Consider the following 15,458-nt stretch of genomic DNA (forward strand, 5'->3'; position numbering starts at 1 on the left):
GAGAAAGCAATCCAGGTTCTATGCAGGCTGGAAATCTGGAATAAAACAGTCAGGTTTGGGAATTGCCTTCCACGAATTAATGCTAGCTACAAAGTCAGCAACAAGTCTGAGCCACAAATACATATTTCGGCAGGCTATGTATTGGGGAAATATTGCACACCTGAACTTCTGAGAATATTTAACATTTCACTATTTCCGCTGTTATATGGCAGTTAGGGTCTCGACATTGCTAAGTTAGCATGAGCTCTGCTGCCATGAAGCTGCCTTTGTGCACGTTACTACATGACTTTCTTTTGCAACACTCTGTGCCTTTCACAAGAGAACTGTCTGCTTTCTGTGTTCTCTGCTGTTCCTGGAGTTTAGCCTGAACATGATGTGCAAGGTCGATAAACATGCTCCTTGTTATTCTGTTCTGGCCAGTCCCTAGCACTTAGCAGTTCAGGCTGGATTGTTACCATGATGCACTGGATCTAGACTGATTTGCATATAGCTGGGTCTGAACTGAGGTGGCGAAGTGAACTAAAGAATGATGATGGATTCAACCCAGATCTATGACTAGGGGTGAGTGTCTGAAAAGTTTCAGTGCTCCGTCTATCATCTCTTTGTGTTTGCTTTGTACGCCCTAAGTTGGCAGGGTATGCCCAGACGTGGGTCCCTCACTCACCTTGCCACTGGATTCAAGCTAGCCTGGCTGATGAAGGGTGTTACCCAGAAACCGGTCCCAGGATGCTCGTTTCGGGTTCAGGGAAGACCTGGCTTGGTAGTTCGAGCTGGACTGTTCCTATGAGGCACAGGGTCAAGACTGATTTGCACATAGCTGGGTCTGAACTGAGGTGGCAAAGTGAGCTAAAGAAAGATGATGGATTCAACCCAGATCTATGACTGGGGGTGAGTGTCTGAAAAGTTTCAGTGCTTCGTCCATCAACTTCTTGTGTTTGCTTTGTTCGCCCTAAGTTGGCAGGGTATGCCCAAAAGAGGGCCCCTCACTCACTTTGCCACTGGATTCAAGCCAACCTGGCTGATGAAGGGTGTTACCCAGAAACTGGTCCCAGGATGCTTGTTTCTGGTTCAGGGAAGACCTGGCTTGGCAGTTCAGGCTGGACTGTTCTCATGAGGCACTGGATCAAGACTGATTTGCATATAGCTGGGTCTGAACTGAGTTGGCGAAGTGAGCTAAAGAATGATGATGGATTCAGCCTCCATCAAAAAGTTTGAACCGTATCATATTAGGTAAGATATTTCATGCATGCATCCTTCAACCCAACAACATTACCTCTCACTAGACCTTTCTGACCATTTTGGATCACACACTCTCCAAACTCTCACATCCGTACTAGGAACCAAAAGCAGCCCTGGTAAATTTTGTCAGACCAGCCCCCATACTATGCATAGCGAGTGAGCGAGCCAGGACCACTAGGAGGGGATTTGGGAAGGGGTTCTCCTCCACAGAAAACCTTGGGAAAAAATGGTGCATTCTACAACACATTTTTTATTATTTATTCAATAGTATTCATTTTTAAAGCATAGTAAATGATGACCTTACAGTGCAACAGTAATCTTTTTTGCGGCTCATCAATGATTCTCTCACTATGGGCCATATGTATCAACATATTTCCCCATAGGCAAATAATGGGCAAAACCCTTTGATACATCTGGCCCTTACACCCTTAAACAGTGCCTCTCACCTCTCATAGCCCCTCTCTCACATGTATTTGATTTGTTTTATATCTCATCTCATAACAGTGTAGGGTGTCTGAGCATTTTATGTCAGACACACATATAGAGACAATGACTAGAATGTGTATAAATTAGAGTATGTAAAATGTTAAATAAGACAAAAGGGACAACAAGGTGTAGGATTCACATGTCATCTATACTAGTAGGCAATTTTTCAGAGTACTTGGGATGGGGAGGCACAAACTGTGTATTCAGAACTTAACACAATGGTTAGAGTTAACTTTACTAATGTATTTCTACTCAAACAAACCCTTTTTACAAAAATGTGGATAATGAGACAGAGAACAAATATACCTTTCTAAACTAGATTGCGATTGTAACTTACAAACTGCAGAGTGACAAAAGGATCTCTTTGACAAAACCAGTAACCCACTGAGATCTTCACATAAATACTGTTCTGTGATCTGAAGAGTACATGCTCTTTGCAACACACATATTAACCTTCTGCGTTACCTTAGATGAGTCAAAACTGCTACTAGACAAAACTCTGATCTCACTTCAGCAGGTACAATATTCACCATAGTTATCTTGTCACTTTTATTGGTGCCTGTAAACTGTTGGATGTACAAGGAACTCTGCAGTGCTTTTAAGTCTGCTGCCATGCTAAACAAGCGCCCCCGCCACCTTTCCAGCTGCCTGGGCAAATGCCTGATGCCTAGTCCAGTCAGTCCGGCCTTGCTAGGTTACATCCCATCTATACTGTATCTTCTCATCCTCATCCTATATCAGTTCTACTTCTACAAGATCATGCTTCCTCTTCATGGTGAACATGCTCTCCCATTATATGCACCCCCTAACACAGGACTCAGCTTCACCCATCTAGAAATGCCTTCTCCCATATAACCAAACACACAATAGAGGAAGGGGAAAATGCTTGCAATTGGTCTAAATGCTGCCAATTACTCGGGTAATATTCTAAACTCTTATTCTTTTGCTTGAACAGTCCATCCCACACAAAACTGCAAAACTGCCAAACCATAACACAAGCAACCCAAGACTGGTACTGGCCTCATTTGGTCTCTTAAGTTGGGGGCAGCTTGGTTCCAGTGGCACTGTGAGCAAGGGACACACGTCAGGGCATGACATTACATCAAACACAAAAGGGTATGAGAGAAATGCAAACGTCAATGGACTACATTGTGACCCAAGCAATTGGTAGTGATAAATGTAAGCATTCTATTCATCACCTTGTTATTGTTGCAGTTTGCACCCTTGGTGTGATGGATATGTCAAGAGGTGGGTCCCGGTCTCACTGTACCATTGAACTCAAACTATAAATCACTGATGAAACCTAAGTAGATTGAACCGGTCTAGGCTTTTTTGTACTCCCTTCTGGAGGGCGCCTCGCTTGGCAGTTCGGGACAGACTTTACCCATGAGGAGCATGTTCTATACTGATTTTTGTAAGGTGGAATTTAGTCCAGAGTAAAATGGTGAGTACAAAATTAGAAACTGGAATGCTGCCTGAGTGATTGCCAGTGGATCAGATTAATTCAAGAATTCTATCAGTCATCACACTGTTACAGTAGTATTCTCCCATTTAACCATACTTCTGCTAGACCACACCTGCTGCTCTCTACCATACCCGTGTCACATGACAAAATATTCTTAGACCACAGCTCCTACAAGATCACTCTTTCAACTTCAATCAACCATAATTGCTCCTGATAAACCAAATCTCCACTCAGTACCTCTCATCTCCACCTACTAAATGACAAACAAGAACTACTGATACCTCATGTGTCTTCCCACCACACCAGAACATCACCACATTGTAGTCCTCAATTCCACCTCCTAGACAAGCCCCATTTTAAGCCCTTTTTTTCAACATGGATCATGTGTGCCTGGAATGAGAACATTGACACGAGCTGACTTACTGATAATATGAAATTGAGCCAAACAAGAGGTAGTCATATGAAGAAACTCATATACCAAACAAGCTTATGTGTAACGGTTATATGAGTAAAATGTACGCATAAAGGCAGCAGGGATGGAAAATACTGAAATAAGCAATAAAATGTGTATGCGCATTACTATGTACATGACAGATGCTAATTCTAAATACAGTTTTGTCAGACACAATATGTTTATGTTCAGAAGAAACATTAACATCTTGAAAAAACTCAGGGAAATAGTGGGTAATGAAATACATGTTCTAAACAGAAAAAGTGACTTCTGTCTTGATCCACTCACCGGGTAGTATGAGCACCTTGTCACTGGAGGTGAGAGGATAGTTATCCTTGTACCAGGTCAGCGTAGGAGGGGGCACCGCATTGGACTCACAAAACAACGAGAGAGGGTTATTGATGATGATGTCTCTGCTGCTCCCACCTTTACCATCGTCCGGAAAGTCCCCAGTGTCCCAGAGGCCAGACGCTTTCTGGAAACTTGGAGGAACTATGTGTAGTGGCAAACAGGATAAAGCATAAATATGTGACATTCATTATTTAAATTTTTACAGATGAGGCGCACAAAGAAATGGAAATTATTTAATTACATAGGGCTACATAATAGCATGAGGCATTGGACATGACCAGCAGGGCCAATATTAAGTTGTACAATGTGACTGATGTCACTTTAACCAGCCACACATCTCACATTCATGCATGTGTTAATTCACCTATCCATCCATCATGCGTCCATCTGAGAATTATGTATGTCAGTCTTGGAGGAGAAGAGACAGGAGGCTGGGATTAATAAATCATGTCCTAGGAAGAGAGGTGGATCTGGTATGCATTTTCAAGAAAGGCAGAGGGAACAGCGTTGGAAATAGTTTGTAAATGATGTGGGCTGCAAGACTTTACAAAATATGGGGGGTGCGGTCTGTCACAACTCACAACTGCATGTTGTGATCTTGAGAATACTGAATACACAGAACATTTGAAACATCAATTCAAGGTTCTTGAGTTTAATGCTGTTTAAGCATACACAATTCTTAATTTGAAACCTCTAGAGTTACTAAACTATTGAGATAAACTACTGTACTATATGCAGCATGTTTCAGACCTAAATACAGAATTTACTAATAATCATTATTGTGTAACAAGAAACTACTATCTCAACAGTAGGCCATGCAATAGGGAATCTGGGCACAAAGGCTAAGGGATTGAATGGATATTTAACGCAACTACCCTTCTAGAGTCACCCTCCATCAGCCAAATCCTCATTTCTCACAAGGTATTCTGCTGTAGAAATTGTAACCAACATACGTTTATCTTCTCAGTTTCTTGGTATTTTTGTCTTTTGCTTAATATTTTGTTTGCTACCTTGGGAATATGCATAAAGAAACAGCGAACAATATACATATAACAATGTATAGAAATGCAATCCATGAAACAAGCACCATGCAAGAAACAGCCAGGCACTGTCAATGGCGAGTTTAGGTATTCAGTAAATCATCATATATGCACTCTGTCCCTCATCTTAGCATTCATGATTCCATTCATCAACCCACTGACTCATTCTTGCATTCAACCAGTCACGTAGCCATAATAAACTCACACACAATCCCACCAATATACACAATATAAATTAAAAAGCATGGCAAGTGTATACATGAAATGACAAATACATTTAAACATAGTAGGAAGTGGCCATCATGCAATGGTCTTGCATATGGTGTTTTGTTATTTTGATGTTCCAAAATGTCTGCCATGTTTAGAACTAATGTGTTGGCCATCTTAGAACGTTAAAACAGTGAAACTATGGAAAATACTATTCCATAAAGGGGGCCTGGCCTACAGGCTTTAGCCTTCGATAGATGTAGAGCACTGCAGATGAAATGAATGGCAAGCAAACCACCTGTTAGCACACTCTTAGGGTCTGCAATATGCTCTAAAATTAATGAAAATAAAAAGGTGACAAGTACAAAAGTGGGAAGAAAAATGGAAAACTGAACTGGCCTGTCAGTCCTGGCAATGAAGTGTACTAATTTTTAGGCGGATGTGCATGTGATCAGAAAAATGCTGTCACTAATGGGGCGATAGAGCAAATGTCTGAAGTAGTTCACTCATTGCCCCATGCTGAATTTTCTTATGTATGCAAGCAGAGTGATTTAGCCATTGGCTCTACAGCATTGGCTCTATTGTCCTGTGAGTGACAGCATTTTCTTATATGATGTCTTTTCTTCTCCTCGTTTTATTTCTATACTTCATTACTATATCTACCTGCTATACGATGTGACCATATACTATACATATTTTACATACTATGCATTTGTATACATACACTGTAGTTGTTATTTATGTTAAATATTTTTAATTACATGATCCTGGCAGACAAGAAAGCCTGTCAGATATTCTGAAGAGATTCTAGCAAGATTTATTACAGTGCAAATGTAACAAAATATATGTCTGTTACACAGTATGAGACCAATATACCTTTAACCGCTTATTGGCTTTAACATATGTACTTTATAATAAATAAAAGGGGCCTATTGCCTTTGCTGTAATTTTTACAACAGCAGATAAGAACTATGGCATCTAGCATAAGTTTTCCCAATGAACCACTCAGTCCTATATGCTTTATCAAAGGCACGTCATCATAAACAACTTCGACCTATTGTACTGAGCATAAGCCTTCCCACAAGAGAACAATTAAGTACACAGCAATACTGTTCCAAATATGTACACCCTTACTGTTGTTACAACCCTATCAAAAGCATTTTAAAGGGCCCAATAAGGATTATCACATTGCAAATCTATTCCAGTGGTTTGTTCGAGCATGTCACCACCACAAAAACCCTTGCCTACAATGGTAATCTATGAGATTCCTTTTCACACAATATCTGAAAATAAGCTTTGACCATGGTGTAATAGGAATCCACAATTAAAAGCAATTTCCTTTAATAATTGCTTTCTACAATGAGTAAGCTTTACATAACGTTTCATAATAAACAAATCAGACCTATGAAATCTGAAATAACTTTTCCTAATGAACCAATAGGGGCCATTGTGTTCATCATAGGCTTGACACCATAACCAACAGAGGCCTACTGAAGTGTACATATGCTAGCAACCATCATGCATACAGTCATAAAATTACAGGTGTGTACATAATTATAATTGTCAAAAACAATATACACCCATCACCAAAGGGCCTAACAAGGATTATCACGATAAAAATCTTCCACCCCCAGGTTTTATCAAAGGGAATGATGAACACCAAAGCCCTTGCCTACTATGGTAATCTGTGAGATTTCATGATACAAAATACCTGTCTATGGCCTTATGACAATGTGAAAATGATCCACTGTTAAATGCATATTGGCATAAGCAAATGTTTTTCAAGGTAAACAAGCCAAGCCTGAATTCTTTTTCATAACTTTTTAAAACAAAAAAACAAAAAGATCAGATCTATGGCTTTAGATATAACTTGACGAAGGGCCTTACCCTTCATCAATGGCTTGTCACCACAACCAAGTCAGGCCGGCTATATCAAGTGTAAGCTTTCCAACAAGTCAACCATTATGCATATAGTCATACAATTAGAAATGTAAACAACATTATAGTTGGCTAAGTAAAATACTAAGGGCCTTATTTTGATCTTGGCGGACAGGTTACTGTTTAAAATGGTGACGTATATATAAATCCTGTTATATCCTATAGGGTATCCCATCGTCCAAGATCTAAATCAGGCCCTAAATCTCCTAAGAGGGCCTAACAAGAAGTATCACAGTCTTCTGTCCCCATAGTTTGTTAGCGGGGATAACAAACACTAAAGCCCACCCATGCTACCGTTAACTATGAGAAGCCTTGTAACAAAATACCTCTCTGCAGATCGTAATAGAGTAATAATAATCCATCCTTAAATACTTTTGCTTTCAACATATCTTTCTCATAATAAATAAGTCAGTTCCACCAAGAAATGCAGGATCGCAATTAGATGGGTCTCCCCAAATCCACCGCAGTTAGTGAACTGGATGTGTCTGATTGGTCTGGTGCGTTAGTAAGGCACATGCGCAAGACACAAAGGGATAATAACTGGCTGATGATATGTAGGCTTGGGTGGCAATGCTTATTGAGCTGTTGGAGCTGCAAGACGCAAGACCCCCCCTGAAGATGGGAGGATTAGAGGGGGGGCGGACTCTTAACAGAACCAAACCTATGAGATACGGGAGGTGGGCGCAAAAACAGTAGGTCCTGTAGAGTCTGAAGTATTGTTAGCCCTATGTAAATATGCTTCCTGGTCAAGTTGAAAAGAGTATTTGAAGGTTGATAACATGCCACTAAAAGTGTTGCAGTAGAGCGGCAAGGATGTTCTGGTTGTATAATATGTATCATTATGAGGTATGATGAATGTCAAACAATTGCATTCTTGTATGTCAATAACAAATTACACAACAAAAACAAAGTCATTTCCACCAAATTTATCACAAATCTTCATAACAAACATGTCTAGTTTATAGTCTTGGTTATTGGCTTGCCACCATAATCAAGGCACCCTGTTGTATTGATCATAAGGTTTCACACAGGCAACCAGAGAAGAACAAACACCATAATTATCTAATTATGCCACTCCACTGTACGCTACTCCACTATAACAGTTTCCCCGAATATACGCTATGCCACTTCACTGTACGCCACTCCACGCTACACTAATTCACTATACCCAATGCACTCTACACCTATGCCACTCCAGTGTACACCACTCCACCCTACGCTATTCTACTCTATGCCACTCCACTCTTCTACACTCCACTATACACTATTCCACTGTACTCTATTCCACTGTATACTACTCCACTGTATGGTAATCCACTCTACAGCACATCAGTGTATGCCATTCCACTTTGCATCACTCCACTGCACGACCTTCACCTCCACTCCATATAACTCCACTCTATTAAAGGTCTGCTACACTTTATGGCACTCTACAACACTCTACTCCACTCTATCCGACTCTATACATGTCAGTACACTGTACAAACCACTGTCCAACTCTATAATCCACACTATGCCCGTACACTCAATTGTACAACACTTTATTCCACTATAGGACACTTTTCTATACTCTAGGACACAGCATTCAACTCTACTGTATGAGACCCCCACTCCAATTTATAACAGTTTACTACCTGCGCTATACCACTCCACTCCATGCCACTCTACGAGATGCCAATACATTGTATTATACTTTACTCCACACTATGTTACGCCAACCACTCAACTCTACTCCACTGTATGAGAAATTACCTCACTCTACGCTACTGTACAACAATCCACTCTACGCAACTCCACTGTTTGACACATTACTATTCTCCATGCCACTCCACTAAACAACCCTCTACTACACTGTGCAGCACTCTCCAACAGATTACTCCAATCATTACCCCTACACTCCACTTTACAGCACTGTACTATACAGTATGCCACTGAACAGCACTCTTCTCCACTCTATGCTGCTCTAGTCCATTATATGACACTGTTAGCAGCTCTTTGTATGCCACTGCACCCAACTTTACTCAACTGTGCCCCAGTGCATGGCACTCCATTCTACACCACTTCATTCTATGCTATTCCACTGGACACCACTCCACTGTACGCCACTCCACTGTATGCTATTGCACTCTACACCTACTCCGCTGTATGCCACTCCAGTCCACACCACTCCACTGTACGCCACTCTGCTATATGGCTATTACACTCTACGCCACTCGCCTGTACAACACTCCAACCTATGCTTCTTAACTCTATGCTATTATACAACTCCACTCTATTCCAGTCCACTCTATGTTATTACACTGTACAAAACTCCACTCTGTGCCACTTCAGTGTTTGCCACTCCATTGTATGCCACTCCACTGTATACCACACCACTATATGCAATTCCACCTTACACCATTCCACTCCATGCCACTTCACTGTATGATATTCCACTCTACTCCACTCCACTGTTCACCACTCTAGAATATGCCACTCCACTGTACACTACTACACTCTATACTGCTTATGGTACTCCACTCTACCTCACTCCAGTGTATGCCACTCCATTCTACGCAATTCCATTGGACATCACTCCACCGTTCACCATTCCACTATGATGTTACAATCAACCCCACATGCGCCATTCCAGTCTACACCACTTCACTGGACGCCACTTCACTGTTCGGTACTACACTATACTCTATCACACTCTAAGCCACTCCACTTTACACCACTCCACTCTATGCTACTCCACTGCACACCACAACAATCTATGCTACTGTATTGTACTCCATTCCATTGCACACTACTCCCCCCGCATTATTCCATTCTAGAGGCACTCCACTCTACACTATTCCCCTGAATGCCGCTCCACGACACTCCAGTTTACGCTATTCCACTGTATGCAACTCCACTGTACACTATTCCACTCTCCAGGCTATATAACTCCATTCTACAAACCTCTACTTCACTCTATGCCACTCTACTAGACTCTATTCCACTCCTTCCCTGCACACTCCACTGTCCAAGTTTGTACTCATCTCAATGCACGAACACTCTATTGTACAACACTCTGTTCCACTCTACAACAGTTTCCAAAACTATATGACACAGAACTCCGCCCTACTGTATGAAATACCACTCCTTTTTCGGTCGAGCATTCAAGACCTCCTCTATGTACGTTAGTATATACTTATATGTGTATGTACTCTGTGGGCTCTGGAGATCAGCTCTAAGACTTGTTTGCTTCTGCTTAGGGACTTTTTCTGTTCAACTGCCTCTATTTAACTGTCTTGATAGAAAACGACCAGTAGAGGTCAGTAAAATACCAGAATTGCTTTCTGCTGAGGGACTTTATTTTTTTATTTTTCTGGAAACTACCTCTATTTAACTTTCTTAATAGAAAACGACCAGCAGAGGTCAGTAAAATAACAGCATGACTTTAGCATTCTTTAGATTCCAGTCCATAGAAATTGTTTTCCATGAGAACCCGTAGACAATAATATTTTTTTCAAATTTTGTATTTTCAGTGATATGGACACCAAAGGCCCTAATTTTATATTAAAAACAGAGCTTTGGACTATACCATTTCCCGCTGGAATGCAATATTTCTCTCCAAGTGTTCCCATACCTGGCATGTCACACAGTTTAGTACTTAGTTTCCCTCGATGTTAAAGAACAGAAGATGTTTCAGCACCCAGGCTAATGCGCTGCATAGCTAAGTACATATAAGGTCCCAAAGGCGAGACAGATTGCATTGCAAATGTTTGTTATAACAGTTTCCTCAATTCTACATTATGCCACTTCAATATACACCACTCTATTCTACGCTCATCCAGTATACCCTTCTCCAATACATGCGCCACACCAGTGTTCATCACTCCACGCTCTGCTATTCTGCACTATGCCACTCCACTCTTCTACACTCTACTGTAAGGAATTCCACTGTACGCTGTTCAACTGTATGCTACTCCACTGCATGGCAATCCACCCTACCTCTCTTTAGTGAATGACACTCCACTCTACGCTGCTCCACTGGATGACACTCTCCTCCACTCTATATGACTCCATTCTATAAAAGTCTATTACACTTTATGGCACCCTACAGCACTCTATGCCACTCTACCCCTGTACAATCCTCTGTCCAAGTCTATAGTTCACTCTATTCCCGTACACTCAATTGTGCAACACTTTATATATGATACATTTCTCCAGTATATGACACAGCACTCCAATCTACTGTACAAGACCCCACTCCAATTTAAAACTTTACTACCTACGTTACGCCACTAAACTCCACTCTGTTCTATGACATGCCACTTCACTCTATCATACTTTGCTGGGATCACTGACAGAATATCGATCACAACAATATCGTAATACAGAAATATTGTGTCGAAAATATCGATTACAAAAATATAATTTCTCTACATTTAAAACGGTAAGTATAAAATATAGAGACTTTTTTCACAAAAATATCGATTTTCATTATATATATAAATATATATAGTATAAAATAGTACACCCTAAATATTTTAACATATAACATTAGTATGATGTAAGTTAAATAATTGTAAATCACATTTAAATATACATAAGTATATATATATATACTCATATAAAAATACACACATATATATATATATATATATATATATCTATATATATATATATATATATATATATATATATTCACTGAAAAAACATAGGTTTTAGGGATGTTATAGTTAGCTGGACATTTCACTCGTACAAAGCGTTAGAAATTCCTCCATTATAGTTAGTTCTGCTAACTATAACTTGCGCGCCCGCAATGCACTGCTGATTATGTCACATATTACATCATTCATGACATGGTCAGTGACATCACTGATGACATCTCAAATGACATCACTGATGACATCATTTTTGAAACCATGGACACACAAATAACAGTTACTACATACCCACTCACTGGTTCCTAGGTCTACACACACAACTACCCATTCACCCAAAGATTGACTCATAAATGCAGTCACTGATCAATAGAACACTATCAAATGCACTGATACACCTATATAGAGATTGACACATCAGCACTCATCTGAGTTGGTTATGCAGTCATCCTACTCACTCATGCAAAGAATCAATCACACTTACATTTACTCACCTACACAGTTATACACACAACACCTCATTTTTTCATACACATAGTAACTCATACTTACTGTGTTATAAAATCATTATTACAAGTATACACTCATCAATACAGTCACTCTCACAATCACTGACTCTTACGTATAGTTATACACCAACTCTCACATACAGTGCCTTTTATTTTTGTACTTCGTTGGAGATGTACCACTGAGACATATATTCGCTCAGCAACACACCCATAAACACACTCACTCACCCAAACAACTGATTCCACATGCACTCTTAAATTCATACACCTAGTCTTAGCTGAACTAACTATAACGGGGGAATTTATATGGTTTTGTACAAGTGAAATGTCCAACTAACTATAACGTCCCTGAAACCTATGGGTTTTTTCGGGGAATTTCAATGGGTTTTTTAATGCTAATTTCTAACTATAACCTGCCTGAAACCTGTGCTTTTTTTTAGTGAATTTCAATCTTTTGTTTAAATGCTAATTTCTAACTATGCCTACAAAGTTAGGACATGTGAAGAAAGAGGAAGACAAGTGCAGGAAGAAGCAAGACAAATGCAGAAAGAGGCAACAGAAGTCCAGAAAGATGAAGGAAAGTGCAGGATAAAGCAAGAGATGTGCAGAAAGAACCAACAGAGGAGCAGAAAGTTCTCCTGTGCCCCCAACCTTTTAGCAACAGGTACTGGTGGTAACTGACTCTGACTAACCAGGACCAGAGCAAGTGCTATGCTAAAAGACACTTAGAATACAGTGAAAACATCTACATACACTAGGGAACACTATGCGTTGGGGTACCCCTGTAATGAGCATGACCTCCTCTGTATTCGCCATGAGTTAGGGCCTGGGACATTGCATGAGTGCATGGGTAGTGACTGGATGATTAGAGTGCTGCAAGGACAGTGTATGGTGATTTTATAACTGCTTGGGTTTTGGCGGAGTGATTGGATAAGTACATGATGCTGGATGGGTGATTGCAGGAGTTCATGGGTAATGACAGAGGGATTTCTGGAGTGCATAGGTACAACCTGGGTAATTGGAGGAGTGAATCAGTACCATGTAGGTGGTTAGAAGTCTGCATGGGTAGTGCACAGGGGATTGTAGCAGTGCATGTGTTAGTGTCTGGGTCACTCCATGAATACACGGGTACTGACTCCTAACTTCTGTCAATACCGAAATGAGTAAGTGCCTTCTGTGAATACCAAAATGAGTAAGTGCCATCTGTGAATACCAAAATGGTAGTAAGTTTAGGATTTTGTCTTAAGTTAGTTCTGTGAATCGGGCCCTGTATATATAAATATATATGTATTTATTCAAACAAAATTAAAACTAAGTATTTAATTTTTTTTTAAATCACTATTCCCACTTCAGTCTGAGCAACAGTATTAAACACATTGGACTTAGGAGGAGTTCAAGTTACTATTTAAACTCCAGTCTGCTCTACAGTAAGAAAGCATTGGACTTCAGATGGGTTACGTTTCCCATTCCCACTTCAGTCCATGCAACAGTAGGGAAAGATTTGTAATTCGGAGGGGTTGCATTTACTATGCCCACTCCAGCCTGTACAACTGTACAGAAATTGTTGGACTCCAGAGGGATAATATTTACTATTTCCACTCCACTCTGCCAACGGTAGAGAAAGTGTTGGACTTTGGAGGGATTACATTTACTGTTTCCACTTCAGTCTATACCACAGTAGAGAAGGCATTAGAATAAGATGGTATTCATTTTATTATTCCCACTCCAGTCTGTGTAACAGTAGGAAAAGCATTGGAATTTGGAGAAGTAAAATTTCCTATTCCCAGTCCAGTCTGTGCAACAGTAGGGAAAGCTTTGGACGTTGGAGGGATTAAATGTACTATTCCCACTCCAGTCCATGCAACAGTAGGGAAAGCGTTAGAATTTGAACAGTTAAGTTTGCTATTGTTACTCCAGTCTATGCAACCATAGGGAAAGCATTTGACTTTGAGGGGTTAAATCCACTATTCCCACTCTAGTCTGTGCAACCAAAGGGAAAGTACTTCACTTCAAACACAGAACATATTTTAATAGCCCTATTAGTTCACCAGAAATATAAAACTCTTATTAGGAAAATGATATCGAAAAAATTTAAAACATTTTAACAATTTAAATTTTTATTAAAAAAATTAATATTTATTTCAAAGATGTTATTAATTTATTATTTAATTAAGTTCACACGCTATACTCCCACAAACCTAGCATCTTCCACTTAAAAAATAACTAAAATAAACAAATATAAAATAAGTGACATATTTAGTAATCAACCTGCACCTACTATATAACAAAAAATATAAAAACTACACAATATACTTAATTAATATTCAAGTAATTAATTATTAAATGAATAATTAATTGTTAATTAAGCATGCTTAATTAACTTCCCACCCTGTTCCCTACAAACTGCACACCTTTCTACGGTACTGTAAATTACTATTAGCAATCAAAGAAAATGGGCCACATGTATCAACATTAGGAATAGCAATGACCTAATAGCGATTTTCAGCAAATTGCAATTAGGTAATCGCTATTCCTAATGTATGAAACTCCAAGAGTTTCGTTTAGTGATTCCTAGGGGGTTGCAAATGAACCTACCTCATTAATATTAAGGAGGTAGGTTACAATTTGCGACCCCGTAGGAATCCCTAAAATCATGGGGATGGCGGCCTGCTAGGGTCAGCAGACCACCATGTGCATGATTGTTTTTCAATAAAGCAATCATTTTTTTTTAAATGCATCCCGTTTACCTTAAAGGAAAATGGGTTTCATTTAAAAGACAAAAAATGAAAAGTTTTCTTTTCATGTTTTAAGAGCAGGCAGTGGTCAGTGGGACCACGGCCTGCTCTTAAAAAACGTTTTCGCTACCATTCCCAAAGGGGAGGGGTCCTTTCTTCCCGTTTGCAAATTGGTTACCACCAAGTCGAAGTTGGTGGTAAAATGCAAATGTTTTGCAACCGCATTCACGGTCACAAAACATTCATACAACCGCAACGATTCGGTATTTGATAGTGTCATCCTAAATACGCCCCTTCCAAATACCAAATCGCAAACTCATTTTGCGATTCGGTAACAGACTACCGAATCGCAAAATAGGGTCTGATACATGGCAAAAGCCTTTTTTGCATTTGCAAACAGGCC

At 39.8% G+C, this 15,458-nt stretch overlaps 1 protein-coding gene across 1 annotated transcript in view; it reads right to left on the reverse strand.

Annotated features, from left to right (window-relative positions):
* HMCN1 (hemicentin 1) overlaps positions 1-15,458 on the reverse strand; it is a 1,257,483-nt gene that overhangs the window by 480,531 nt on the left and 761,494 nt on the right. The window contains exon 54 of the mRNA XM_078642741.1: positions 3,930-4,133. Within this exon, the coding sequence (XP_078498867.1) occupies positions 3,930-4,133 (204 nt within the window). The remainder of the gene's footprint in view (positions 1-3,929; positions 4,134-15,458) is intronic.

This window comes from Lissotriton helveticus, chromosome 1_1 (genome assembly GCF_964261635.1).
Source record: "Lissotriton helveticus chromosome 1_1, aLisHel1.1, whole genome shotgun sequence".
NCBI classification, from domain to species: domain Eukaryota; kingdom Metazoa; phylum Chordata; class Amphibia; order Caudata; family Salamandridae; genus Lissotriton; species Lissotriton helveticus.